General features: G+C 46.3%; 1 protein-coding gene across 1 annotated transcript in view; it reads left to right on the plus strand.

Moving 5' to 3' along the window:
* TIMM44 (translocase of inner mitochondrial membrane 44) overlaps positions 1–27,977 on the plus strand; it is a 71,741-nt gene that overhangs the window by 18,410 nt on the left and 25,354 nt on the right. The window contains exons 3-9 of the mRNA XM_029585995.1: positions 227–397; positions 1,542–1,622; positions 2,963–3,112; positions 4,903–5,042; positions 7,242–7,327; positions 11,395–11,487; positions 21,625–21,749. Coding sequence (XP_029441855.1) covers positions 227–397; positions 1,542–1,622; positions 2,963–3,112; positions 4,903–5,042; positions 7,242–7,327; positions 11,395–11,487; positions 21,625–21,749 — 846 coding nt within the window. The remainder of the gene's footprint in view (positions 1–226; positions 398–1,541; positions 1,623–2,962; positions 3,113–4,902; positions 5,043–7,241; positions 7,328–11,394; positions 11,488–21,624; positions 21,750–27,977) is intronic.

Below are 27,977 nucleotides of genomic sequence, written 5' to 3' on the forward strand. Positions count from 1 at the left end.
AATTTAAAAAAAAAAAAAAAAAGGAAACAGTCCTGTGCAATAATTGTTTGAGTGATGTCCATTAAAATCATTGCTGTAGAGCAGAATGGCGGATTATTCTATCACAGCCGTCATTAGGTGCGTTTCTCATGGGATCCGTGCTGCCTCAGCCTTACTGCCTTATGGCTTTCTAGAAAAAAACTTAACTCTGGCTCTCTAAAGTAGATCATTTTGGGTTTTTTTTTAGGTCCGATATTATGCATCGGAAGGAAGGAAAGGATTTCTCTCGGGATTCCTGGATAACATCAAGCAGGAGCTTTCCAAGAACAAAGAAATGAAAGAGAGTATAAAAAAATTCAGGGAAGAAGCTAGAAAGTTAGAAGAATCCGACGCTCTGCAGCAGGCACGGAAAAAATACGTAAGTACAGCAGGTGGGGCTGGTTGATGCAGTGTGTGCTGGGGTTATTCCAGTGCTTGGGAGCGGAGAGTCCAGTGTCTGCTGTGTGACCAGGACCTCTCAGTAGCGTTGCAGTCCCTGCATCTGCTGGCATCTTATCTCTGGATCCGGGGTAGGTCGTCGTTCCTCCAGGCAGTAGGGCCTTCTGGTGGAAGAGAACAGCCTGGCTGTGCTGGAAGGCTACAGCAGCGATCGCCTGCCACCCGCTTCTCTTTGGTGCCCTCTGCCCCTCTCTTCTGTACCTTCTACTCAGGCAATCTGAAATAGGTGGGACGTGGATGTCTTGTCTTCTCTCTGCCTATTACCCAGCTCCCCGTTGATTGAAGCCTGAGGGGGGAAAAGCAGCTCTCCCTTAGCATTGCACCCGCTGATTCCAGGGAAAGGAGAGAGCAGGCCGCCTTTAACAGCATCCGCTGAATCCAGCCGGAGCTAGGAGCAGTTCTCTAGTGCTACCCACAGACTGCAGGCTGAGAAAAGCAAGGTCTCGGACACTACGCACTGATTCCAGCCTAGCTATGTTACCCTCTCTTATAAGGCTTTTTATTGTTCATTATTGTCACTGGCAAGTTCGTACACAGAGTGCAACAATGCATTGTATTATTTGTAATTAACAGTGAGGTACCGGAGCCTTAGTTTATCAAGTAGAGATGAACTATGACAACCTTGGCCACCCTCCTCTTTGCAGGACATGGAAACAAAGCCCGCCTGTTTGAACCTTCACAACGAGAGATCAGATATGAAAGAAACTGGGAAAGGCCTGATGAGCCCTGGTTGCAAGGACGCCTTCTCTAAGCGCCCTATACTATCTAGGTTCTAAAGCTTTGGTGATTTGTCTGTTGGCCTTACTGGCAGATCTTTTTTAATTCCGCAGACTGATTATAGCCCCTGGATAGGGCAGATCTCCTCTGACACTCTGGTTGAGCACAGGGTTCAAGTGTCTTGGCCAGGCTGCAGGCTTGCCCTGGCTTTGCCGAGTTTAGCTGCTCACCGAGCAGCCTCTGAAAGTGAGAGGGGGACAGGGTCTGAGAACCTCTCCTGCAGCGGCTGAAGTTTGTCCCCCACCCCCAAAGATGAACTGATCCCCCCCCCTTGTTTTGTTTTGCAGAAGTCCATCGAGTCTGAAACAGCGAAGACCTCGGAAGTGCTGAAAAAGAAACTTGGGGAGTTAAGCGGTACAGTCAAAGAGGTGTCCTTCCTCCTCATGTTCATTCTAAAGCACCTTCTCCAGCTCTGAGGGGCTGTAGAGCCGGGATGGGCAACTCCGCTCCTACAGGCCACAAACCAGTTGGGTTTTCAGGATATCCCTAAGATGCAAGAGAGAGATTTGCATGCATATTACCTTAACTGTATGCAAATTTCTCTGCTGCAGCGTCTTGGGTCAGAAATAAAAAAAAAAAAAAGACACAAGAAGATGGTCATTTATTTGATTAGAGTGAAAGACCGACAAATGAAATTCATTGTATTGCAAAGGAAAGAGGATGCTTGAATCTGAGTGTAGATTCTCCGTTATCAGTCCTGTTGGGTTGGGCAGAAACGAGGAAGAGCTTGATTAACTTACCCTTCAGTGCCCAGTTGGAAATCTTTACTTCGTGGTGTAGTGCCTCCCTGGTTGAGATTAGTATTGGAGGCACGGCAAAAAGATTTAAATGAAAGCACAGTTCCATACAGTTTCACAGAAAAATATGTGCAATGTGTATTGGTGTTGAATTAGCCAAAGTCTGAAACTTGGGAGCAATAGCGCCAATTATCAAGGCTTCACCCTCATTCACACCGCTTTTTATATACATTTTAATATTAAATTATTAAAACAAAAAAAAACCGAGACAAAATCTAAAGTGAGATTCCATCTTTACATTCACTCACCTCATGTTTGGGTCAGACAGGCCTGGACATTCTGGCTGCAAACTGTTAAGGATGTTCCTCCCGAAATGTAAATATCAGTTTCCCACTGGTATTAAATTTCCTAAGAAGTCTGTGGATATCCCCCCCTGACATCCTACCGCCTGCAAAGAACTAATGTTTGGGTCTTATCCAGGTTGTTATGCTGTGTCTTGGGCGTGGACTGGATCTTTGCTGTTGTACTGATGTAGGCCGGAGCCTTTACAGCTGACCTCTGTTAGGCCACAGCACCGTGAATCTTCATTCACAACTACCTGGGGGTTTCCCCCCCCTATTTTTCTATCCTCCTCCTCCTAACTCAGCCCAGCCATGGCGGTGACTGCCCTCAACAGGGGACCACAAACCCAAGGCTCCCTCCAGAGCCTGGCTAACGTGGACCCCCAAGTCTGGCCACTAGGTGTCGCTGTTAAGCGATGATGGAAACGTCCTCTCTCCAGGGTGGCTCTGCCCCCCCCAACCCGAGAAGCAGAGTCCTGGCCCAGGAATTTAAGCCCAGTCCTTCCGCATGATGTGCACAACGCTGCTACTGACCCACCAGGGCCAGCCCTTGCAAACACACTTAAGTCTCACAGGATCCACGGAGGGGCGGGGGGGAAACACCCTGTTTATTTCTCCTTCTCCTTGCAGAGTTTGGATGAAGTCAGTAAGAGTGATATTGGCAGGATGATAAAGGAAGGCGTGGAGGAAGCGGCCAAAACCGCAAAGCAGTCGGCGGAGTCTGTGTCCAAAGGCGGAGAGAAACTCGGCAAGTCCGCCGCATTTAAAGCCATCTCGCAGGTGAGCGACGCTGCTAGTATTGCCCTTGCCATCGGAGGGGGTAACTTAGTGCCGTGCTCGCTGGTCGGCAGGTAAATTACAAACACCAAAGAGCATTGCTTTTGAGCTGCTTTCTAAGCAAATGAGTAGGAAGACAAGAACCAAACCTTGGAATGTACCTTGTTATGCTCTGGATTTTCTGAAGTGAGGCTCACTTAGTATGAACTGGGAAACGCAGAAACAAAGATCAGCAAATACAAATTTATATAAGGCGCTACCTTTTTTTTTTTTTTTTTATTGGACTAACTTAAAAAATCTCCTACCCAGCTTTCAACAGCCTAAACGCTCTTCTTCAGGTCGGGATTCAAGTGAGCAAAAGATATTTTCAGGCAATGTAAAGCTGCATGCTTCCAATAAGCGAATCATGAAAGGCCTTCCAGAGATAGCGTGGGAAGAAAGGGGTGATCAGAAAGTGACAGGCAATATCATTTTATCGTTCGTAAGGGGCTTGGAAATCTAGCTCTTTTTTTGGTCAGCTCCAAAGTGATGATCATGCTGCGTTCTTGGGTTGTTTTTACGTTTTTCTTTAATTATCATAACCTCATTGGTGCAGCAGCCTTGGTTTTGAAAAATGTTCTCCCGCGGGGGCGTCCGCCTGATCCTGTGTGGAGTGAATTGACTCTTGCCTTTCGTGTCTGGCCTGTCGCGCTGCCGCGTTGGAGGAGGATCCCCTTACGTCGGATGCTTTTCCCATGTGGGCGACTGTGGAATCTTTTAGCATTTTTCTTAGCTTTTCCAGCTCTGGGTTGTTTGTAACGACAAGGGGAGCTTACTCTGTGATTTTTCCTTTCTTAGCTTCAACTGTGGCTTACAGTTTTGCCCAGAAAAATCCATTTTTTTGGTCCTACTTTTACCAAAAACTTAAATCTGGGCTATAAAAGAGTAATGGGCAAGAGTAAAAAGAAATTGATGCTACTCTGTTTCCTCTCATCCTTTGTGGGCTGTGTGTGCAAAACCGTTCTTGTGTGCGACATGATGTGCGCAGCATCCTTTCAAACACCATTCTGTTCTTCTTTTCTTGTTCATGTGGCTTTCTTGTATGCATGCATGCACACAGCTTACAGGAATACTTGAAGTAACAGCAAAAAGAGGTGAAGAAATATAAATCCCAATCAACACTAATAAAATGGGTTATGTACTCCCACTTCTAGTGTCTTACGAAGTGACTTTCTGCAACATTGCCACTGGTTAAATATCGTTTGGAATTTGTGACTTATAAAAGAAAGATTAAAGCAGTACTTATTGTATTGATAATGGGATAGGAGACAGAGTGGATCATGCTTCATTAAGGCTCTTCTCCCATCTTGTGTCTACGGGGAGAAACCCTTCATGAAGCGGGTATTAAGGGTGCTTGTTCCAGATGAAGCCCGTGGTCTTGTGCCCTGAGTGGGCTGCGGATTGAGCGGGAAGCGCTGTCTGTGGCTGATATCGCTTCATTAGTGTGGATTGAATTTTTAAAAGAAAAGAGTTGATCGGGACTTTGATATTTCTTAACCTCTTTTTTTTTTTTTGGTTCTGTTTTTAATGGTGACGTGACATGTGCTTTATTATTGTAATGTAAAATAGAAAACCAAGCCTTCCTGCAGGCCTGCTATTTTTTTTTAAGTCTGTCGTCGGAGCAGGTCCCATTTCTGGCTGGGCGGGAGGGAGGTAATCTCTGTGCCGCTGGCTTCCTACCCCGCGTGTGAACTTTTTTTTTTTTACATTCCTCTGTTGCCTGATCCGGGTTTTGGATGCCTCTGGTCTTGCAGGGAGTGGAAACCGTTAAGAAGGAGATCGATGACAGTGTGCTTGGCCAGACCGGCCCCTACCGAGCCCCAGAGATCCTGAGGAAGAGAACAGAATTTTCCAGAGACAAATCCAAAGAGGAGAAAGTGTTTGAAGCCAATGAGTACGTAAGAAAGAAATGTTTTAGTGATGCACGGTGCCAGGGGGAAATCCTTGTGTGGCCACAGATGGACAGCACTGTGGTATAACAGCAAATTGTATTTTTCTTTTGACCCAGCAGTTTTCCCTCCTGTTCCTTAACACTTCCTGCTCGGTTGGAACCCAGGGACACTTTTCCCCCTGTTTTTTATATCTCACTGCAAGTGACTTGCCCGGGGACCCTGCACAAGGGCTCGTGACTGTCTGAAGAAAGTTCAGCAGTGATGGGCATAGCAATAAAATAGGGGTGTAGGGAAAAAAAATGATTAGAAATTTAAATTACAAAAAGAATGCCAGGTAGGGGGCAGGGGATCCTTCCAGAGGCCTGCAATTATTATGGACCCTAAATCCAGCCACTCGGTGACCCCTGTTGCGCTGAGGTTGGGAACGTTGCCTGCACAGCATCCCCGGCTCTGGCTGCCCCGAGGAATGGAGGTGCCTTGCCGGGTTCCTCTGCATGGCGCTGCACATTTTTCTTTCGCTGGGCCTGCCCAGGAGACTGTATTATTGAACTATCTCAAAATCCCTCTTCACTCAGCTAGCGCCACTCCCGTTCAGGCTGGGCCCCCCTGGAATCTGCTGTCGGCTGCTTGGGGTCATGACCCAGGAACCCCCTAATGGCCGGCTTCCCTGGAGGGGCCTGCTGGCAAAGGAGAGACCACCCTTTTGTTAGGTGAGGCTCGCTGCTCCCCCTGAAAAGCAGAGCATAAATCAAGTCAATAAATAAATATCTGGAATGAGAGAGCCAGTTTTGGCTACCCTGAAAATGAGATCTGTTTGGGAACCCAGAGGACCGGAGTTTAGTGATTTTCTTCCCTAACTTCCTCTTGGGGGGAAGAGAGGGCTGTGCATGACTTAGAGGGAATATTTTTGGGATGTATTCCAGACTGACCTTCCTGTGCTCCTGCTGCACTGGGTGACCAGCCCTTAAAAATCACTCCTTGCTCATCAGAGATACAAATATACAAGTTCCTGTTCATACCCAGATCACTCCAGACAAGTGGGTTCTGCCTAGAGATGTGTATCCAGCCCATGGGAAGCTGGAGTGGTCTATGTGGCGAATGCGCTGGATGATTTGGTCTGGACATCTGCCAGGAGCGTGGTCTCTCAGCGGTAGCACCATGCAGGCTTCCTGTGGTTGTGGATGAGAGAGTGTGTGCACCGAGCTTGCTTGAGGCATTGGATGGATGGTGCCTAGGATACTTACAAGGGCACGGTTTTAGTCCCCACCTTGAAACATCAGCAGTATGGATAACATCTTTAGATAATTAAGTCCCCTTTTTGTGCTTAATTTTGCTTCATTTTTGAGCAGAAATAATCATTTAAAAGCTTTGGAAAACTCTTGTGCTTGTCCATCATGGCGCTCCAGGAATCTGGGTAGATCCGGAGTACTGCTGTTCTGACATTCCTCAATACCCAAGCCTGAACAGGGCACTTGGGGAAGGAAACTTTGTTTTCCTGGCAGCTTCCTCTTGCTCCTTTAGGCTTCTGGCTAGACCAGGACCTGCCTCATCTGGAGTTCCTGCACCATCATTTGCAGTTGGCTGGGGATTTTTCGCACTTTTTTCGTCTTGCCTCTCTTGGCTGCTCCATTCATTGCGTTGACTGTCCAAGAGGCACGGACGGCAGGTCCCTCCAGAGCCCCCAGTACAAATGCTTTCTTGAACTGGTCAGTAAAACGTTGCCTGGATCTCCCTCCCTTCCACGTCAGCATTCCCAGCCACTGCCAGGTCCCAGGAGGGAACTTGTATCTACTGTACAAGAGCACCCAGTGCCGCCGCTGGGCCGTGAGGATAGCCGTGAGGATAGCCGTGAGGATAGCCGTGAGGATAGCCGTGAGGATAGCCGTGAGGATAGCCGTGAGGATAGCCGTTGAGAAGCTTTTTCACAAGGTGGTCTCTCTTTCTTCATGCTCCTCGCCCCCCCCCCCCCACCCCCCACTATTCCAGGGCTGTGAATGCTGCTTCTGCAACATCCCCAGTTTCAGGTGGGCCCGGGAATCGAACCCGCCGTGCAGCACTGCCCCTCAGCTGTCAGGCCAGCTTGAGTGCTGAGTTAGTGTCCAGCTGGAGCTCGGATAGGAGTGGGGGAGCTGCAGGGCCCTGGGGATCAGAGGTTACAGATTGCAGGATTTTGCTCTAACGCAGGGTTTGTTGTATCCTAGGGAAGCGATGGGCGTCGTGCTGCACAAGGACTCCAAGTGGTATCAGCAGTGGAAAGATTTCAAGGACAACAACGTGGTCTTTAACCGTGAGTTTTATCCAAAATCTTGCTGCATCCTTTTTAATATGAACTGTTTTGTGGCTGATGGATGTGATTTCTGCTGTGTGTTGTGTCTTGTCTTCTGGGGATATGTGAGGGACAGGTTCTGGGATCTCTTTGCTCATTCTGAGCTCTGCTTTCCCTGTGGGTTGGGGATATGTGAGTGACAGGTTCTGGGATCTCTCTGCCAGTTCTGAGCTCTGCTTTCCCTGTGGGTTGGGGATATGTGAGTGACAGGTTCTGGGATCTCTCTGCCAGTTCTGAGCTCTGCTTTCCCGGTGGGTTGGGGATATGTGAGTGACAGGTTCTGGGATCTCTCTGCCAGTTCTGAGCTCTGCTTTCCCGGTGGGTTGGGGATATGTGAGTGACAGGTTCTGGGATCTCTTTGCTCATTCTGAGCTCTGCTTTCCCTGTGGGTTGGGGATATGTGAGTGACAGGTTCTGGGATGTCTCTGCTCAGTCTGAGCTCTGCTTTCCCTGTGGGTTGGGGATATGTGAGGGACAGGTTCTGGGATCTCTCTGCTCGTTCTGAGCTCTGCTTTCCCGGTGGGTTGGGGATATGTGAGTGACAGGTTCTGGGATCTCTCTGCTCGTTCTGAGCTCTGCTTTCCCTGTGGGTTGGGGATATGTGAGTGACAGGTTCTGGGATGTCTCTGCTCAGTCTGAGCTCTGCTTTCCCTGTGGGTTGGGGATATGTGAGTGACAGGTTCTGGGATCTCTTTGCTCATTCTGAGCTCTGCTTTCCCTGTGGGTTGGGGATATGTGAGTGACAGGTTCTGGGATCTCTCTGCTCGTTCTGAGCTCTGCTTTCCCTGTGGGTTGGGGATATGTGAGTGACAGGTTCTGGGATCTCTCTGCTCGTTCTGAGCTCTGCTTTCCCGGTGGGTTGGGGATATGTGAGTGACAGGTTCTGGGATCTCTTTGCTCATTCTGAGCTCTGCTTTCCCTGTGGGTTGGGGATATGTGAGTGACAGGTTCTGGGATCTCTCTGCTCGTTCTGAGCTCTGCTTTCCCTGTGGGTTGGGGATATGTGAGTGACAGGTTCTGGGATCTCTCTGCTCGTTCTGAGCTCTGCTTTCCCGGTGGGTTGGGGATATGTGAGGGACAGGTTCTGGGATCTCTTTGCTCATTCTGAGCTCTGCTTTCCCGGTGGGTTGGGGATATGTGAGTGACAGGTTCTGGGATCTCTCTGCTCGTTCTGAGCTCTGCTTTCCCGGTGGGTTGGGGATATGTGAGTGACAGGTTCTGGGATCTCTTTGCTCATTCTGAGCTCTGCTTTCCCTGTGGGTTGGGGATATGTGAGTGACAGGTTCTGGGATCTCTCTGCTCGTTCTGAGCTCTGCTTTCCCTGTGGGTTGGGGATATGTGAGTGACAGGTTCTGAGATCTCTCTGCTCGTTCTGAGCTCTGCTTTCCCTGTGGGTTGGGGATATGTGAGTGACAGGTTCTGGGATGTCTCTGCTCAGTCTGAGCTCTGCTTTCCCTGTGGGTTGGGGATATGTGAGTGACAGGTTCTGGGATCTCTCTGCTCGTTCTGAGCTCTGCTTTCCCTGTGGGTTGGGGATATGTGAGTGACAGGTTCTGGGATGTCTCTGCTCAGTCTGAGCTCTGCTTTCCCTGTGGGTTGGGGATATGTGAGTGACAGGTTCTGGGATGTCTCTGCTCAGTCTGAGCTCTGCTTTCCCTGTGGGTTGGGGATATGTGAGTGACAGGTTCTGGGATCTCTCTGCCAGTTCTGAGCTCTGCTTTCCCTGTGGGTTGGGGATATGTGAGTGACAGGTTCTGGGATCTCTCTGCTCGTTCTGAGCTCTGCTTTCCCTCTGGGTTGGGGATATGTGAGGGACGGGTTCTGGGATCTCCGTGCTCGTTCTGAGCTCTGATTTCCCTGTGGTTTGGGGATATGTGAGTGACAGGTTCTGGGATCTCTCTGCTTAGTCTGTTTTATTTTATTTAGAATTATATTTCTTACCCTTCCTTCCTACTTTCAGACTGGGGTACAATATGAACATACACTGTCCAATGAAAAGCGAAAACAAGACAGTGCATCATTCTTACTAAAAAGGGGAGTAACATAATTCTTCAGGAAGGGGGAAAAACAAATATGCACCTACGGAGTCCTTTTTTGAGATAGGGACCAGAAGTGTGGTCAGTAGCCTGCTGTGTAGAACCACGTTGGGAGTATTCCATTGTCATTCGGGTTTGGGAACGCTTTCTTGAAGAGGAAAGTTATTAGGGCTTTTTAAAAAAAAAAGTTCTTTCTCGGGGACATCTTACTTCCTTAGGTAAGCTGCTCCATAGGAGTGGTCCTGCGGAGAAAAATGCTCGTTCTCTGGCTTCCTCAAGGTGGGTGAGCTTTGGAGGAGGGGTATTTCGTCGCATTAGGTTAGATGATCTGAGTGGTCGGGAGGGGGCCTGGATTTCTATTGTTGAGAACCGTGGGGAGTGTAGATTGTGAATTGAGAAGTTTAGGATCAGGGCAAACTTGTAGTGTACTCGGTAGGAGAATGGGAGCCAGTGTAGAGCTTTGAGTAGAGGAGAGATGTGATCGCTCATGGGAGCGCTGGTAAGGAGTCTTGCTGCAGAGGTTTGTATGATCTGAGTGGTCGGGAGGGGGCATGGATTTCTATTGTTGAGAACCGTGGGGAGTGTAGATTGTGAATTGAGAAGTTTAGGATCATGGCAAGCTTGTATTGTACTCGGTAGGAGAATGGGAGCCAGTGTAGAGCTTTGAGTAGAGGAGAGATGTGATCGCTCATGGGAGCGCTGGTAAGGAGTCTTGCTGCAGAGGTTTGTATGATCTGTAGTGGGCGGGAGGGGATATGGATTTCTATTGTTGAGAAGCGTGGGGAGTGTAGATTGTGAATTGAGAAGTTTAGGATCATGGCAAGCTTGTATTGTACTCGGTAGGAGAATGGGAGCCAGTGTAGAGCTTTGAGTAGAGGAGAGATGTGATCGCTCATGGGAGCGCTGGTAAGGAGTCTTGCTGCAGAGGTTTGTATGATCTGTAGTGGGCGGGAGGGGGCATGGATTTCTATTGTTGAGAAGCGTGGGGAGTGTAGATTGTGAATTGAGAAGTTTAGGATCATGGCAAGCTTGTATTGTACTCGGTAGGAGAATGGGAGCCAGTGTAGAGCTTTGAGTAGAGGAGAGATGTGATCGCTCATGGGAGCGCTGGTAAGGAGTCTTGCTGCAGAGGTTTGTATGATCTGTAGTGGGCGGGAGGGGATATGGATTTCTATTGTTGAGAAGCGTGGGGAGTGTAGATTGTGAATTGAGAAGTTTAGGATCATGGCAAGCTTGTATTGTACTCGGTAGGAGAATGGGAGCCAGTGTAGAGCTTTGAGTAGAGGAGAGATGTGATCGCTCATGGGAGCGCTGGTAAGGAGTCTTGCTGCAGACGTTTGTATGATCTGTAGTGGGCGGGTTGCGTAGGAAGGTAGGTCTATCAGTAGGGAGTTACAGTAGTCTGTCCCAGAGAAAAGTAAAGATTGAAGGGCTGACCTGAAGTCAGGGCTTAAGGTGAAGGGAGCAGGTGTAGTTTGCAGTAGGAGGAGTTGGTAACAGTTCTTATATGGTTGCGCATAGAGAGAGAGGGGTCAATTGTGACTCCTAGATTTCATACACATTGGGAGATGGACTGGGACTCAAAAGAGAAATGGTTGGGAGTGACAGCGACAGGATGGCGGGATAAAATAATGATTTCCGTTTTAGAGCTGTGTTCTGGGTGTGTGCGTAACAGGTTTATTTTATTTAAAAATGTTTCTATACCGTCGTTAAGTTAAATACCATCACAACGGTTTACTGAAGGGCACGATAAAGAGAAATATGGGTGGTATAGATTACAAATTACTCATGTGCCATCATAGTACGGTAACAATGTAAAATAATAAACTAGGTGTGTAAATTAAACCTGATTGTTAGGAACAAATTAGGCAGTTTGATTTTAACATTAATATGCTTATGTAGGTGACTAAAAACATCTGTGTTGGGTATGCGAATAGCGAGTTCTGGGCTCCCTCTCTACCTGCGAGTGATTTTACTCTCCACTTCTTTCAGGATTCTTTGAAATGAAAATGAAATATGATGAAAGTGATAATGCCTTCATCAGGGCATCCAGAACTCTTACGGACAAAGTATCTGACTTGATAGGTAAGGCATTTGCTTCATTAATACCTTCCTGCTTGTAGCAATTCCCATGCCCCACTGAACTTGCAAATACCCATCCTAATGCAGAAGGGAGACAGCAGCCTGTATTTCTCAGCTTGTGGCCGCAGTACGCATGCTGCCAGCATGGGGGAGGGACATTGTAAAAGATTATTAACTGTAAGTGACAGGCCCCTGTGAAATGGCCCTTATTTAGCCACCTATACTGCAGTGGGAGGAACATAATGCAAAAAAGTAATGTCATACTCTCCTTTTCCTAGCGTTAGGCAGATGGACTCAGGACCAATGGGTTGTGCTCACTTGCCAGCAGATGGCGACAGAGTCAGGTTTCAAAGCTGACATCACCCTTGACACACCCTGCAGTGACCTCAGCCCCTTCAGTATTTCTCTGTCTCAAGCAGGTGCAGGCATGCTTTCCCTCCGAGAATCGCTGTACCTTTTGGAAGAAGAAATTCTACTTTTAAATTGGAGAAAAGATTGAGCCCCACTCTCTTGCAGTGATACCTAAAGGTCCCACCCCCTGTTGAGAATTCCCAAGGTGATTTCTGAGTTCCCTCAGAGGTTTGCCTTCGTCCGGTAGCCGCTTCCCATCACAGACCTTAAAAAATCCGGCAGTAGTGGGGGGGTGAAGTGGGGGCAAGCCTGCGAAAGCCGGCAGCCATCGCACCACTGCATCTGCCCAGACTCCTCCTCTTCCGGGGCCGACTCCGCCCCCATTTTGTGATTGCACGTGATAAGGGACTTTTTGCGTTCGATTGCTTTTGAAAATGACCCCCCTAGGTTTGTACCTGAGGCAATGGTCACAAGGAGCGACAGCAGGACTCAAACTCTGGTCTCCTGGTTCCTAGCCCACTGCTCTAACCACTAGGCTACTCCACTCCACTCCTGAAATGGGATGCCTGGGAAGCAAGTTTTAAAGGGGGCAGGGCGTTAGAAGATCCTGCTGGATCCAGCAGTGAGAGAATGTTTGCGTTTCTCTGAAGTGGATGCAATGGTCTGCGCTTTCTCTAAGCAAACAACTATCCCAGTGGAGGGAGGAGCGGCCTTAAAGGATGCACACGATAGACGGTTGGAGTCTATCCTTAAACAAGCCTTTGACGCAGTAGCAATGACCTTACAGATTGCTGCTTCTTGTGCCCTCTCAGGAGGTGGATGACTTGGAGGTAAACCCCAGAGCAGCTATGGAACCTGCCACCGCTTTTTTAGCAGACACGGGCTCGGATTTAGACCAAATCACATTACATTTAAAAACCAAATTCTAAATATTTCCAACTGTTTTACTCATCTTCCCTATCCAGATGACTCTGCCCATATAGTAAACTGTACCTGGCCAAACTTTTCGATTGTAGATGTTGATACTATATAGCGTGTATTACACAAGATAAAAATGTCCTCATCTCCGTTTAACCCCTGCCATGGCCAATATCTGAAAGCCTCGGCAGCCTTGATCCATGACTTTCTTGCAAAATTTGTAAATCAATCATTCACCTCAGGTGACTGTCCCATTTTTTTTTTTTTTTAAACAAGCATCGATATTACCGATTCCAAAAAGAAAAATGAAGAGATTACAAATTTCAACAATCTTCACCCAATAGCCTCCTTAACCACCTTGGCTAAAAAGGCAACTTACCAATTATTTGATTGATAATGATCTCCTCAACCCCAATCAACAGGGGTTTAGAAAAGGGCATAGCACTGAAACCTTATTACTTTCCTCATTTGACGCAATATTTAGAGACTTTGATGCCAACATAGACTACATATTGGTTCTACTAGACATCTCTGCTGCATTTGATACTTTAGATCATTCAAGGTTTATTGTTTTTCTATACTGTCACATTGGCAAGGCCTTCACAGCGGTTTACAATTAATTAATAAGGAAATACAATAATTCAATAAAATCAAGAGACAGCTAAAATAATTAAAAAGATAAAGCACAGAAAAATAAATAAATTTAGCTGTCGGGCTAAAATTCTAAATCTAAAATACACATATCGCAATACAGATAAAATAAAATAATAGATATCCTTATTTTTAGCATAAAACGTTATCTAAAACATATCGAAAAGAAAAGTTAAGCCTGCAAGTGCATCTTACTCATGTTCCATATAGGCACATTTAAACAGCCATGTTTTTAACTCTGCTTTAAATTTCTTCTTGTCTGCCTGTAATCGCAGTTGTGTTGGTAACTTTTGTTCCTGCTATTGATATGACTCGGTCTCTTACTTGGCTGAGTCTGGCTGATTTTATAGTTGGGACTGTCAAAAGACCTTCATTTGCTGATCTTAAATATTTCTGTGGAATATATAAACGGATATTTGTGTTTAACCACTCTGTTCTTTCGCCATAGATCATGTTATGAATTATACAAACTATTTTATATTCTATCCGATAGTGTATTGGAAGCCAATGTAAAGAGATCAGAGTTGGGGTGATATGATCAAATCTTTTTTGGCCTGTCAAAATTCTGGCTGAGTTTTGAAATACCTATAAGGGTCTGATTTTAGATACTGGTAAATACTGTTTTCAAGAGTAAACTCAATTGGTATAGCAGGCACTGTATTTATTTAATTGGTTTCACTCATTTCTAACGACCATTCATATCAAATAAATATTGGGTCCAATTCCTCTGATTACTACACAGTACCACAAAGTTCAGCTTTATCTGCCACCCTTTTCAATATCTATCTGTTACCTTTATGCTACTTGTTAAACAATCTAGGAATTAAATTTAAAATCTACACTGACGATATTTATTTTATTTATTTATTTATTTATTTAGGTTTTTTATATACCGGCATTCATGACCAGGTCACATCATGCTGGTTTACATTGAAACAAGGGGTGCATAGAACAGTAAAACTAAACTTGTGCAAAGGGGAAGCAGTTACAAAAAACCAAGGGTAGAATAACTAGGAGAGAAACATAGGAACAGTGGGGAGTAAAAAGAATTGTAAGGGGAAAAAATAAATAACTTAATGAATATTTACAGTATTATTACAGGAGTTGGATGTGGTTATGAGTTGTCTGGGAAGGCTTGTTTGAAAAGCCAGGTCTTCAATCTTTTGCGGAAAGTAGGTAGGCAGGGTTCTAGGCGCAGATTTGTGGGGATGGAGTTCCAGAGTGAGGGCCCGGCTGTCGAGAATGCCCGATCTCTCGCCGTTGTGTGTCAGGTGGATTTTGTGTTCGGAACCTGGAGGGATCCTCGGTGGACTTCTCTGATTGGTCTTTGAGAAGATATTCAGTTCTTCATTCCATACTCTTCATCAAGGTCCAGCACCCTCTCTACTGTATGTCTATACATGTGAAAATGTTTCCATGTTACCTTGTTACAATGAAAAATAAGCAGTTCTGGTCTTATTTGTTTTAGTTATATGTAAACCGATGTGATATCGATCGAATGTCGGCATATAAAAAGCAATTAAATAAATAAATATACATCCAAACAATTAAGAGTTGGCTTTCTCATAGCCGTTTAAAACTTCATACTGCTAAGACAGAAATCATTCACCTATCCTCAATTCCCCAATCCGCTTGTAATCCCCCAACGCAACTTGACCTAGATGGTACTTTAATCCCAATTATGTCAAAAGCACAAAATTTAGGAGTAATAGTAGACTCTAGTCTATCTGTCACATCATATTTCTCTTATTGTAAAAAACCCCCCTCTTTTTCAAACTCCACATGCTGAAGCACTTACATCCATTATTATATTCAGATGACTTCAGAACAATCCTACGATCGTTAATCTTTAGTAGCTTGATTACTGTAATGCTCTGTTATTTGGACTACATGATAATGCCATCCATCCATTACAATTAGTACAGAATGCGGCAGCTCGTATTCTTCTTTTTTTTTTTTTTTTTTTTTAATTTTATTAAGCTTATAACAAATATACAAGAATCCTCTTGCACAGAAAATACAGAGCACTTAGAATATTCATAAGAATTATAATAAGTAACATATTATATTCAATATAATAGGGGGAGAGACAAGGAAATCAAGCGGTTTAACAAAGAAATAAAAAAAGAATTCAGAACTTCCCCATTCCATTATAATTATGCACCTATCCCTATTTGGAGATTATCAGGAGTGCGATTCTAAAAATACATGCAACTGCGGGGGTTCATAAAACACATACTTATTTCCAGAGTAATATATTAAACATTTATATGGATATCTTAACAATATTTTTGCTCCTTTAGCCAATATTTCCACACTCATTTCAAGAACATTTTTGCTACGCATTTGTGTAACCCTTGCAAGATCTGGGTAAATCCACACTTTTTGACCATGAAACGCTTACGCAAGAAAACTCTTAATACTGCATTCTTATCTGATACAGATGTAAATGATACCAATAGAGTAGATCTTTTCTTCAATTCTTTATCTATAGAAAGCTCTAATACATCTGAGAGATTTAAAGATGTATTCTATGTGGCAAATCTCGTAGAGATCACATTTCGCCTATTCTATACTCACTACACCGGCTTTGCATCCAGTTCAGAATAAAATACAAAATCCTTATTATACATAATCTCATACATAATGATACATCCACCTGTTTAAGTACACAACTTCGAATATGTCAACCAAACAGGAATTTACGCTCCATGCATAAAAATTTGCTACAAGTACCCATAATTAGAGTTGCCAGACAAGACTTTACAAGAAGATGTGCCTTCTCTGTCGCTGGCCCCCATCTCTGGAATGCTATCCTTGACAATTTGAGACAGACTACGAACTTGAAAGATTTTAAAAAGAACTTGAAAACCTTTCTCTTCAGGAGTGCCTTTGACGCATTAACCACTTCTTAAGTACCCCTATTACTGGCATTCAAAATAATCACCACACTATCACCTGATTAGCACAAGATTTCTTTTACTTCTTTCTGTTTCTCTTTTGGTTTGCTGCTATGATGAGTTTCTATCTTAATTTAAATTTACTTTTAATTTTAATTTATTTAAGGGTTTTTATATACCGCGGCTCGTTTGCAAACATCACCTCTGTTTACAATGAACATTAAATTCGCAACAAGCTTTACAATCCAACATATTTAAATAAAGATACATCGCTGAATACATATAATTAAAATACACTAAACTAGATTTAGCGGGGGCGCAAAGGGCTGGGGATCAACTTAATCGTACATTATTAACAGTACAGATATTTACAAGGTCGGACTTAAAGGTGTCCGACCTTGGTGTTCTTTAAAGTTTTTATTATGTATGTGTCCAATTATGTGAACTGTTTTGACAACCTTTGAGTGTAAAAATGGTATATAAATAATTTAAATAAATACTTCAGCCAGAGGAGTGGCCTCAGTGGTAACGGCCAGAAGACAGCTATGACTGTAGAATTGGTCAGCCGACGCAACATCCAAGGCCAACCTTACAAAGATGCCCGTTAAAGGATCACTCCTATTCGGAAATGAATTGGAAAAACTGGTCAGTAAATGGGGTGAATCTCCAGTACCCTGGCTCCTGGAAGATAAAAGGAAGCAGTTGCAGTGCCCCTCACCTATGAGGGGCCGGTCCAGGTGCTCTCAACGTTTCTGCCCCTACAGAAACTCGACATTTCAGAGGTCTCAGACCTTTGGAAGAACTCTGTCCTTTCCTAGTCGACAGCCCAAGAGAGGAGCAGGTTTGGGTTCAGGATAGTCCCGAACCTCCCAGTGAAATTTTACCGACCCATCTTCGGAATGAGGAGAAAGTGGATCATCTGTCTCTCTTCTACCAAAGATGGGTCAAGATCACTTCGGACAAGTGGGTACTACAAGTCATAAGAGAAGGATATGCACTGGAATTTCGCAGCACTCCTTGGGGTGTATTCATGATGTCTCTTTGCCACTCCCAGCACAAAAAGCAGGCAGTGGAGATTACTCTTTTAAGGCTCCTCAGGATGAGGGCTGTAATCCCAGTACCTATGCCCCAGGAAAATACAGAGCAGTCCATCTATTTCATCGTACCCAAGAAGGAAGGTTTCTTTCGACCCATTCTGAACCTCAAGAGTGTCAACTATCACCTATGAATGAGTCATTTCCGCATGGAAGCCTTACATTCTGGGATAATGGCCGTACAACTGGGAGAGTTCCTAACCTCCCTGGACTTATCCAAGGCCTACCTACATATTCCAATCCGTCAAGAACACCAACGCTTTCTAAGCTTTGCCGTACTGGGTCGCCATTATCAGTTACAGGTACTGCCCTTTGGCCTAGCCACCGTCCCAAGAACATTTTCCAAGATTATGGTGGTTGTGGCTGCAGCGTTGAAAAGAGAAGGAATCCTGGTACACCCTTGCTTGAACGACTAGTTGATCTGGACCAGGTCCGTGGAAGAAAGTCTCTGGGTGACCAACAGGGTGACCACCTTGCTTCAGGACCTCGGTTGGGTAGTAAACCTGGACAAGAGCAGCCTCAAGCCTTCCCAGTCGTTGGAGTATTTGGAAGTCCGATTCAACACCAGGCAGGGCAAGGTCTTCCGACCACACGGATACGGCAGTTGATGAACACAATATGCCCAACGGTATGGAGCTGTCTTAAATTCTCAGTTTGATGGCGGCAACCTTGGAAATAGTGCTATGGTCAAGAGCACACATGCTGTCACATTGGAACTCGCAGTTTCAAGACTGTTTGATTTGGTGTCACCGATGGGAGTCTGCTCTCACCTCAAATGATGGTTGCAGGGTCTTCCCTGTCTTCTCTGAACTGGCTGGTTCTTACAACTGTCGCTAGTCTCTGGGGCTGGGGAGCTCACTGTCAGGAACTCATGGCCCAGGGATGTTAGATGGAGGAAGAGGCCCTCTGAAACATGAATCGTCTGGAAGCCCGGGCAGTGAGGCTAGCATACTTGAAATTCATCCACTCCAGGGTCGAACATAAGAAATTGCCATGCTGGGTCAGACCAAGGGTCCATCAAGCCCAGCATCCTGTTTCCAACAGAGGCCAAAACCAGACCACAAGAACCTGGCAATTACCCAAACGCTAAGAAGAACCCATGCTACTGATGCAATTAATAGCAGTGGCTATTCCCTAAGTATAATTGATTAATAGCCATTAATGGACTTCTCCTCCAAGAACTTATCCAAACCTTTTTTGAACCCAGCTACACTAACTGCACTAACCACCTTCTCTGGCAACAAATTCCAGAGCTTTATTGTGCGTTGAGTGAAAAAGAATTTTCTCCGATTAGTCTTAAATGTGTTACTCGCTAACTTCATGGAATGCCCCCTATTCCTTCTATTATTCGAAAGTGTAAATAACCGAGTCACATCTACTCGTTCAAGACCTCTCATGATCTTAAATACCTCTATCATATCCTCCCTCAGCCGTCTCTTCTCCAAGCTGAACAGCCCTAACCTCTTCAGCCTTTCCTCATAGGGGAGCTGTTCCATCCCCTTTATCATTTTGGTTGCCCTTCTCTGTACCTTCTCCATCGCAACTATATCTTTTTTGAGATCCGCATGATGTCAGACAACACAACTACAGTAGTTTACATCAACTGCCAGGGAGGAACCAAGAGCCAGCAGGTGACTCAGGAGATAGAACCCCTTTTGGAATGGGCGGAAATACATCTACAGATGATCTCAGCCTCACACATTGCAGGAAAAGACAACGTCAGAGCAGATTTTCTAAGCAAGGAGAGTCTGGATCCAGGAGAGTGTGTGTTGTCGGCTGAAGCCTTTCAACTGATAGTAGATTGCTGGGGCCTTCCGTCCATCGACCTGCTGGCTGCATCTCACAATGCGAAGGTTCCCTGATTCTTCAGTCGCAGAAGAGATCTGTGGTCCCTAGGGATCAATGCTCTCATTCAGACCTGGCCGTAAGAAGATTTGATATACACCTTCCCTCAGTGGTCCCTGCTGGGCAGGATCATTCGCAGAATCAAGCACCACAGGGGATTAGTCCTACTAGTAGCTCAAGATTGGCCCAGGCTTACGTGGTATGCAGACATGCGGAGACACCCCCCATGCATCCCACCACTCAGGGACCTGCTACAGCAGGGACCGGTCCTTCATGAGGATACGACTCAATTCTGTCTTATGATCTGGCACTTGAGAGGCCTTGCCTGATGAAGCGAGGATATTCTGTGGTAATAGCCACCTTACTCCACTCTTGGAAGTTGTCTACATCCCTGGCAGATGTGTGGGTCTGGAGAGTATTTGAGGTCTGGTGTGAGGAACGCAGTTTCCCCCCTCGGGCAGTCAAAATCCCACTAATTCTGGAATTTTTACAGGACAGCTTGAATAAAGGTTTAACCCTTAACTCCTTGAAGGTGCAGGTAGCTGCTCTCTCCTGTTTCAGGGGCAAGGTGAACGGAACCTCCCTGTTGGCTCCTCTAGTCGTGGCCCATTTTCTGAAAGGGGTGAAGCACATTCGGCCTCCCAGTGCTGGCCGGTCTCCCATGTGGAATCTTAATCTAGTATTGGAATTTTTGGCAGGGCCCTCCTTTCGGCTGCTGCGCGGTTTTTCCTTGCGTTTATTAACCTTGAATACGGTGTTCCTCCTGGCGACATGCTCAGTGTGTTGCATCTCTTAACTGCAGGCATTGTTGTGTCGGGAGCCGTTCCTCCAGATGACTCCATTCTTCTTGCCCAAGGTAGTCTCAGAGTTTCTTTTGAATAAGTTCATTTTGTTGCCTTCCCTAGATAAGCACAGGGATGCGGAGGAATACCGCCTCTGTCATTTGAATGTCGGTAGACTTTTGGTGCGGTATCCGGAAGTTTCAGAACCAGTCCAAAAGACAGCCTGCTTGTCCTTCATGGTGGAAGGAAGCAGGGTGAACCAGATTCGTGGGCTACATAGCTCATTGGATTAAGTAGGTGGTCACGGGAGCCTATGTGGAGGCAGGAAAGCCATTACCTTCTCAGGTTAAAGCTCATTCCACCAGGGCTCAGGCAGCCTCATGGGAAGTTAGACTGCTATCCCCCATCGATATCTGCCAAGCATGACGTGATCCTCCTTGCACACCTTCTCCAGGTTGTATCGCCTGGAAGTACAGGCCCAAGAGGATGCAACCTTTGCAAGGGTGGTATTAACCGGTTCTCGGGCAGCCTCCCTCCCCGATCGGGAGTAGCTTTTGCATCCCATTGGTCCTAAGTCCATCTGGCTACACGCTAGGAAATGGAGAAATTACTTACCTGATAATTTCATTTTCCTTAATGTAGACATATGTACTCAACATCCCGCCCCTGGCTGCCCAAGAACGATGCCAAGGATTCGCCCATGGAGTGGATATCTATTCCAAGAGTTTATGGGTAAGCCATCATCCAGTCCCTAGATCGGGGCATCTGTAATCTTACTGGGGTTCAGTGTTTGTTTGGTTGAGTACAGTTATCGCTATCCATTTTTAATCGTTTTTTCGGTAGTATGTCCACAGTGACTTTTGAAGGGAAGACTGAAGGGCTGAGTCACTGCAGGGATGTATCTAGGGTGATGTCAGCTTTGAAACCTGACTCTGTCTCCATTTGCTGGCAGGGACGCACAACCCATTGGTCCTGAGTCCATCTGTCTACACTAAGGAAAACAAAATTATCAGGTAAGTAACTTCTCCATTTGGCTTCATTGGCAGTTCATGAGAATTTAAGTTTTGGGAAGTTGGCACTATCTGTGCTGTTTTCATAGTACTAGCTGCCTTCTTTTGGCACCATGATAATACAGTGGATGCTGCCAGGGCCACGCTGCTCAGTTATTCAACAAAGCTACATGGTCATGATGGGAGAAGGGAGGTGAAGATGGGAGACCAGCTATAGGCTGGGGAGCGGGGAAGGGGGTCAGATCACCAGGTGGGCAAGACTGTCTATGAGGGAAGACAAACTGGAGAGTGAGGCAGGGGAGTGTGGTGAGGAAGGGCTGAAAATCCAGTATGGTGTCAGCCTCGGCCACACTTCTGAGGAGAAAATAATGTTAAATTGTAGTTTACTATTTAATTTTGCTGTAGCAATTGAGAAGTACCTTTCTGATCCCAGACATTGGAGGGGATGTAGTGCTATTTTATGGCAAACAAATTGAATGATATCTGAATGGTGTACACTTGTGGAGTTGTCCCTTGCTGATGTTAGTTCAAGTGTAAGATTATAATGTCCTGTCGTTCACTTTTGTTTTTCATCCTTTGTCTTTTCTAGGTGGGCTGTTTTCAAAGACAGAAATGTCTGAGGTTCTGACCGAAATCCTGAAAGTAGATCCAAGCTTTGACAAAGATTCGTTTCTCAAGCAGTGTGAGCGAGATATCATCCCAAACGTGCTGGAGGTGAGGCGCAGACAGCAAGACACGGGGTGGGGAGCAGACGCACATAAGGAAAGTTGATGAAAGCATTCCTAGGAGCATCTAGTGGCTGATGTGTCTGGAAATTGTACACTTGCTCTCAGCCTGCACAGTTTGCAAGTGACTATATTTGGTTTGCATTCACTTGAAATTTTCAAAGTGGAACAGAGTTTGAAGAATCTGTTGGGTTTCTGTGAACATCTGCAGGATTCTATGCAGTTCACGGTAGTAACTGAATAATCTTATCAGGGCTTCTGTCTGCTCCTCCTCCACCTACCCCAGGGTGGTTTCAGGTTCCTTTGTTGGCCCTCTGAAACCCTTGTGTGCCAATGATCAATTCTGCAGTTTGTAAACCCCTCTCCCTCCCCAGTGCTTCATTTCTGTTTCATTGCTGGTCCCTAATGGATAAGGCAATCATTCTTTGGAGACTTTTTTATTTGGTCAGCCTCACAGCCTAACAAAGGGGCCGATGCAATGTTTGTGTGCAGAAAATGGGCGCTCCGTGTTGAGTATCCATTTGCCTAACTCGTGCCCAGCCACCTCTCCTGGGCGTGCGATGTAATATTTAAATAAGGGGTCAAGCAAAAAAAAGGAGGCGCTAGGAAATATTTGTGCATCCCTAGTGCCTCCTATGATGTCTCCTTGTCACTCCTCAGGGCATATTCAGGTCACCTTGCCACTCCCAGCACATGCAGCAGGCAGTGGCCATTACTCTTTTTAAGGCTCCTCAGGATGAGGGCTAAAATACCAGTACCTGTGCCCCAGGAAAATATGGGGCGTTATTCCATCTATTTCATCATACCCAAGAAGGAAGGTTCCTTTCGCCCCATCCTGGACCTCAAGAGTGTCAACCAACATCTATGAGTGAATCATTTCCCCATGGAAACCCTACACTCTGTGATAATGGTCGTACAATCTGGAGAGTTCTTAACCTCCCTGACCTATCCGAAGCCTACCTACATATTCCAGTCCATCAAGAGCACCCACGTTTCCTGCGCTTTGCAGTACTGGGTCGCCGTGATCAGTTCAGGGCACTGCCCTTTGGCTTAGCCACCGCCTCCAGATCATTTTCTAAGATTATGGTGGTTGTAGCAGCAGCATTAAGAAAAGAGGGAAATCCTGGTGCACCCTTACTTGGACGACTGGTTGATCTGAGCCAAGTCCGTGGAAGAATGAGTGACCAACAGGGTGACCTCCTTGCTTCAGGAACTTGGCTGGGTTGTAAACCTGGACAAAAGCAGTCTCAAGCCCTCACAGTCCTTGGAATAACTGGGAATCCGGTTCAACACCAAGCAGGGCAAGGTCTTCATTCCGACCACGCGGATAAGGAAGTGCTTCAGTTGATGAGCACAATACACCTGATGGTGTGGAGCTATCTCCAAGTTCTCGGTTTGATAGCGGCAAGCCTGGAAGTAGTGCCGTGGGTGAGGGCACACATGCAACCAACTTCAACGCTCACTACTGTCATGTTGGAACTCGCAGTCTCAAGACTATTCGATTTGTCTTGACTTACCGATGGGAGTATGCTCTTGGCTCCAGTGGTGGCTGCAGAAAGCTCATCAGAGCAGGGGTGTAACCCTGAACCTCCCTGAACTGGCTGGTCCTCACAACAGACGTGAGCCTCTGAGGCTGGGGAGCTCACTGTCAGGAACTGATGGGTCAGGGACATTGGACCGAGGAAGAGGCCCTATGGCACATCAACTGCCTAGAAATCAGATTGGTGTGTCTACAGTTCAGCCACGGGCTCCAGGGTCGAGTGGTCTGCGTAATGTCGGACCACACAACTGGATGGTAGCCTACAAAAAGCGCCAGGGTGGAACCAAGAGCCATCAGGTGTCACAGGAGATGTATTTTCCACCCATTCCATAAGGAGATCTGTCTACAGATGATCTAAGCCTCCCACATCACTGGAAAAGACAACACCAGAGCAAACTTTCTAAACAGGGAGAGTCTGGATCCAGGAGAGTGGGCGTTGTTGGCCAAAGCCTTTCAGCTGATAGTAGATTGCTGAGGTCTCCCATCCATCAACCTGCTGGCCATGTCCCACAATGCGAAGGTTCCCAGATTCTTCAGTCGCAGAAGAGAGCAGTGGTCCTTGGGGATCGACCCTCTTGTTAAGACCTGGCCAGAAGAAGAGTTGCTATATGCCATCCCTCCGTGGCCCCTGCTGGGCAGGGTCATTCACAGCATCAAGCACCACAGGGATTAGACCTACTAGTAGCTCCAGATTGGCCCAGGCATCCATAGTATGTGGACATATGGAGACTCTTGGTGGAGACCCCCCTGTGCCTCCCACTACATAGGGGCCTGTATCAGCAGGGATCGGTCTTTCATGAGGATCCGACTCAATTCTGCTTATGGTCTGGCCCTTGAGAGGGCTTGCCTGATGAAGCAAGGATATTCTGTGGCAGTAATTGCTACTTTACTCCATGCTTGGAAGTTCTCTACGCTCCTAGCAAATGTGCAGGTCTGGAGAATTTGAGGCCTGGTGCAAGGAATGCAGTATCCCCCCTTGGGTGGTCAAAATCCCACTAATTCTGGAATTTTTGCAGGACGGCTTGAATAGAGGTTTGACTCTTAACTCCTTGAAGGTCCAGGTAGCTGTTCTCTCCTGTTTTCAGGGGCGAGGTGAATGGAACCTGCCTGTCAGCTCATCCAGATATGGCCCATTTTCTGACAGGGGTGAAGCACCTCTGTCCACTCCTACGGTGGCAGGTTTCCTTGTGAATCTAGTATTGGAAGTTTTGGAAGGGCCCTCCTTTTGGCCACTGCGCAGTATTTCCTTGCGTTTTTTAACCTTGAAAGCGGTGTCCCCGGTGGCTATATGCTCAGCACGTCGAATCTCTGAACTACAGGCATTGTCGTGTCGGGAACCGTTCCTCTGGATGACTCCAGGAGCGTTACAGCTTTGTACCGTTCCATCCTTCTTGCCCAAGGTAGTCTCAGAGTTTCATTGAATCAGTCCATTTCGTTGCTATCCCTAGATAAGCACAAGGACACAGAAGAATACCGCCTCCTCCGTCATTTGAATATCAGTAGAGTTTTGGTGAGATATCTGGAAGTTTCAGAACCAGTCCAAAAGGGGGACTGCCTGTTTGTCCCTCACGATGGAAGAAAGCAGGGCAAACCAGCTTCGCGGGCTACCATAGCTCGCTGGATTAAGGAGGTGGTCATGGGAGCTTATGTGGAGGCAGGAAAGCCATTACCGTCTCATGTTAAAGCTCATTCCGCTAGGGCTCAGGCAGTCTCGTGGGCGGAATCTAGGCTGATGTCTCCCGTCGATATCTGCCAAGGGTTGACGTGGTCCTCCTTGCACACCTTCTCCAGGTTCTATCGCCTGGACGTACAGGCCTGAGAGGATGCAGTTTTTGCAAGGGCGGTGTTAACCAGACTGCGGGCAGCCTCCCGCCCTGATGGGGAGTAGCTTTTGTACATCCCATTGGTCCTGAGTCCATCTGGCTACACGCTAGGAAATGGAGAAATTACTTACCTGATAATGTTGTTTTCCTTAGTGTAGACGGATGGACTCAGCATCCCGCCCACGGCTGCCCAAGAACGGTGCCAAGGATTCGCCCGTGGATATCTATTCCAAGAGGTTACGGGTAAGCTGTCATGCAGTCCCTAGATCAGGGCATCTATAATCTTGCTGGGGGTTCAGTGTTTATGATTGGCTGAGTAGAGTTACGGTTATCTGTTTTACATTATATTTTTAATCAAGTTTTTTCATTAGTAAGTCCACAGTGGCTTTTGAAGAGAATACTGAAGGACGGAGGGTATGTATGTAGGGTGACGTCAGCTTTGAAATCTGACTCCGTCTCCATCTGATGGCAGGGGAGCATATAACTCATTGGTCCTGAGTCCATCTGTCTACATTAAGGAAAACGAAATTTTCAGGCAAGTAATTTCTCCATCTTAATTAAATCTGCTCCTTCTTAGAATTGCTATGATACTATTAGGAGGAATCACAGCAGGATTTTTCTTTTTTTTTCAATGCGTCCTTAGGTGTGGCATACCTTTTACGCCAGCCCTGGGCTGGCGCAAAATTTGCCGCTTTGCAAGGGATGCACTGACCGTGCAGGAAACCTTTTGCATGTGATGAGTGCTATTAGCTACGTGGTGATTTGGATGCGGTAATCCCCGTATTGCATCGGGGGTTATGGACGCACGTCCAATCGCGTGTTATAAACCGTGCGCTAGCTGCTGCGCATGATATAGCATCGGCCCCAAAATCTGTGTGTTACCAGCAGTTCTGATTTTCCTATTTGCCTCCCTTCCCCCCCCCCCACCTCTATAAACTACTGTACGGAAGAAGATTGCTGCTGCTGAGAGCTCTGAGCCTTGTTGAAAAATAAGCCCCATGAATCTTTCACCTAGTTAAGACACCACTCGGAAACCATGTGGCATTTTTTTCTTCTCCTTATGTTGAGTGAGCAGGGAATCCTTTGTACAATGACAGAGATGGTGGCAGCCCTCCAGTAAGGCTTAAATTTATGGCGAAAGTGCTTCCTAGCTGAAACTGATATGGCACTGTGTGAAATCTAAGTAGCAACAGGCACTATTACAAAAGGAATTTCAAAAGAGCATGATTTAGCTTTATAAACCTCCTGTTTTATCTTTGTGTCAGTGGGGGTTTGTCAGCGTTGGGCAGACGGTGCATGTGTGGGCCTGTATGTAATGTGCCAGTCCACAATTCAAACAGTGGCACCACAAGCTGTGAGCGGTGCAGCAGGGAGACCCCAGTCGACAACTTCATATCTTGAGCAGGGAGCACAGGCCCCACGAGCTGCAAAGGAGTTGCTGGGGAGTCCAAGCCCTGCTGACTGAGGCAGGGTAAGAGCAGTCCTAGGATGAAATGGGGATGTGGGGAAGGGAGGCAGGAAGTAAAGAGAATAAGGGAGGGGATACGGTTTGATAGGAAAGGGGAGGAAAGGTATAATGAAAGATACTGGGAGAAAGGGGATGGAGAGACCAAGAACAGGAGAATGGAAGAGGGGAGGAGAAGAGTGAGCCACTTCTGCCCCCTCCCACAACCAAGCTGTGTGCACACACTCTGGCCCACCTACACGCTCGCTCACACAACTACCCAATCTATCCACTTACATGCACACCCCCATGCATGCACTCGCTCACAGACACATTCCATGCATGCACTCACACTCAACTGCCCAGCCACCTATTCACTTGCGTACACATACCCCACTCGCTGACAGACACATTCCATCCACTCACGCATTCACCAACCCACCCACTCACTCGTATCCACACACCCCATCCATTCACTCTAACATCTTCTTGGCCATCTAAACATCCAGCCCACGAAATATGTAAGGCATGCCCCACCCACTCACACAAACTCACACATTCCACCACTCACTTATACCCATCCCAGCCACGCACCTGCATACATTCTATACACGCAGTCACTTGCACACCATACTCTATCCAGTCCCTCACACACATGCACATATCCCACACCTTATTCATACCCCACTTACACATCCTACACCCCCACGCAATCTTTGCCAACAACATTACCTTGAGAGATCGGGCCTTTTCAACAGCCGGCCCCCTTCTATGGAACTCCATCCCACCGGACCTTAGACAGGAGCCCAGCCTCCCAACCTTCAGGAAGAGACTTAAGACCTGGCTGTTTAAAAAAGCTTTCCCGGACACCGATTAATTCTATTCAGCCAGATTCTACCACTTCCACATGTAAAAATGTTATTACTAATGTAAATACCTATACCTAATGTTATTCTCTTTCTTTTCTTCTCTCCTCCCAGTTCTATTACCTTGTTATTTGTAACTGCTTCCTTCTACACAAATAGGTTATTGAATTGTTTACTGTACACCCCTGTTATATGTAAACCGGCATGATGTGTTTGCAACATGAATGCCGGTATATAAAAATTTTAAATAAATAAAATAAATAAATAAAATATAAAGAAATCTTAATTTTACAACTCTAAAACCAACTATATCATAACCGATGGTGAAATTACTTCTTACCTGATAATTTCCTTTCCTCTGCACTAAAGCAGGCCAATCCACACTGGTGGATTATGCACTCTTACCAGCAGATGGAGTCTGAGACAACTGATTCATCGATGTCACTGACATATAGCCTTGCCCTCAAATCAGCCTGTCAGTATCTCTAGAAAAGCAAACCGTGGACAACTGATTATACTTGAACCATGACTATTAACAGCCAGC

Source organism: Rhinatrema bivittatum, unplaced genomic scaffold (genome assembly GCF_901001135.1).
Source record: "Rhinatrema bivittatum unplaced genomic scaffold, aRhiBiv1.1, whole genome shotgun sequence".
In the NCBI taxonomy this organism is placed as follows: domain Eukaryota; kingdom Metazoa; phylum Chordata; class Amphibia; order Gymnophiona; family Rhinatrematidae; genus Rhinatrema; species Rhinatrema bivittatum.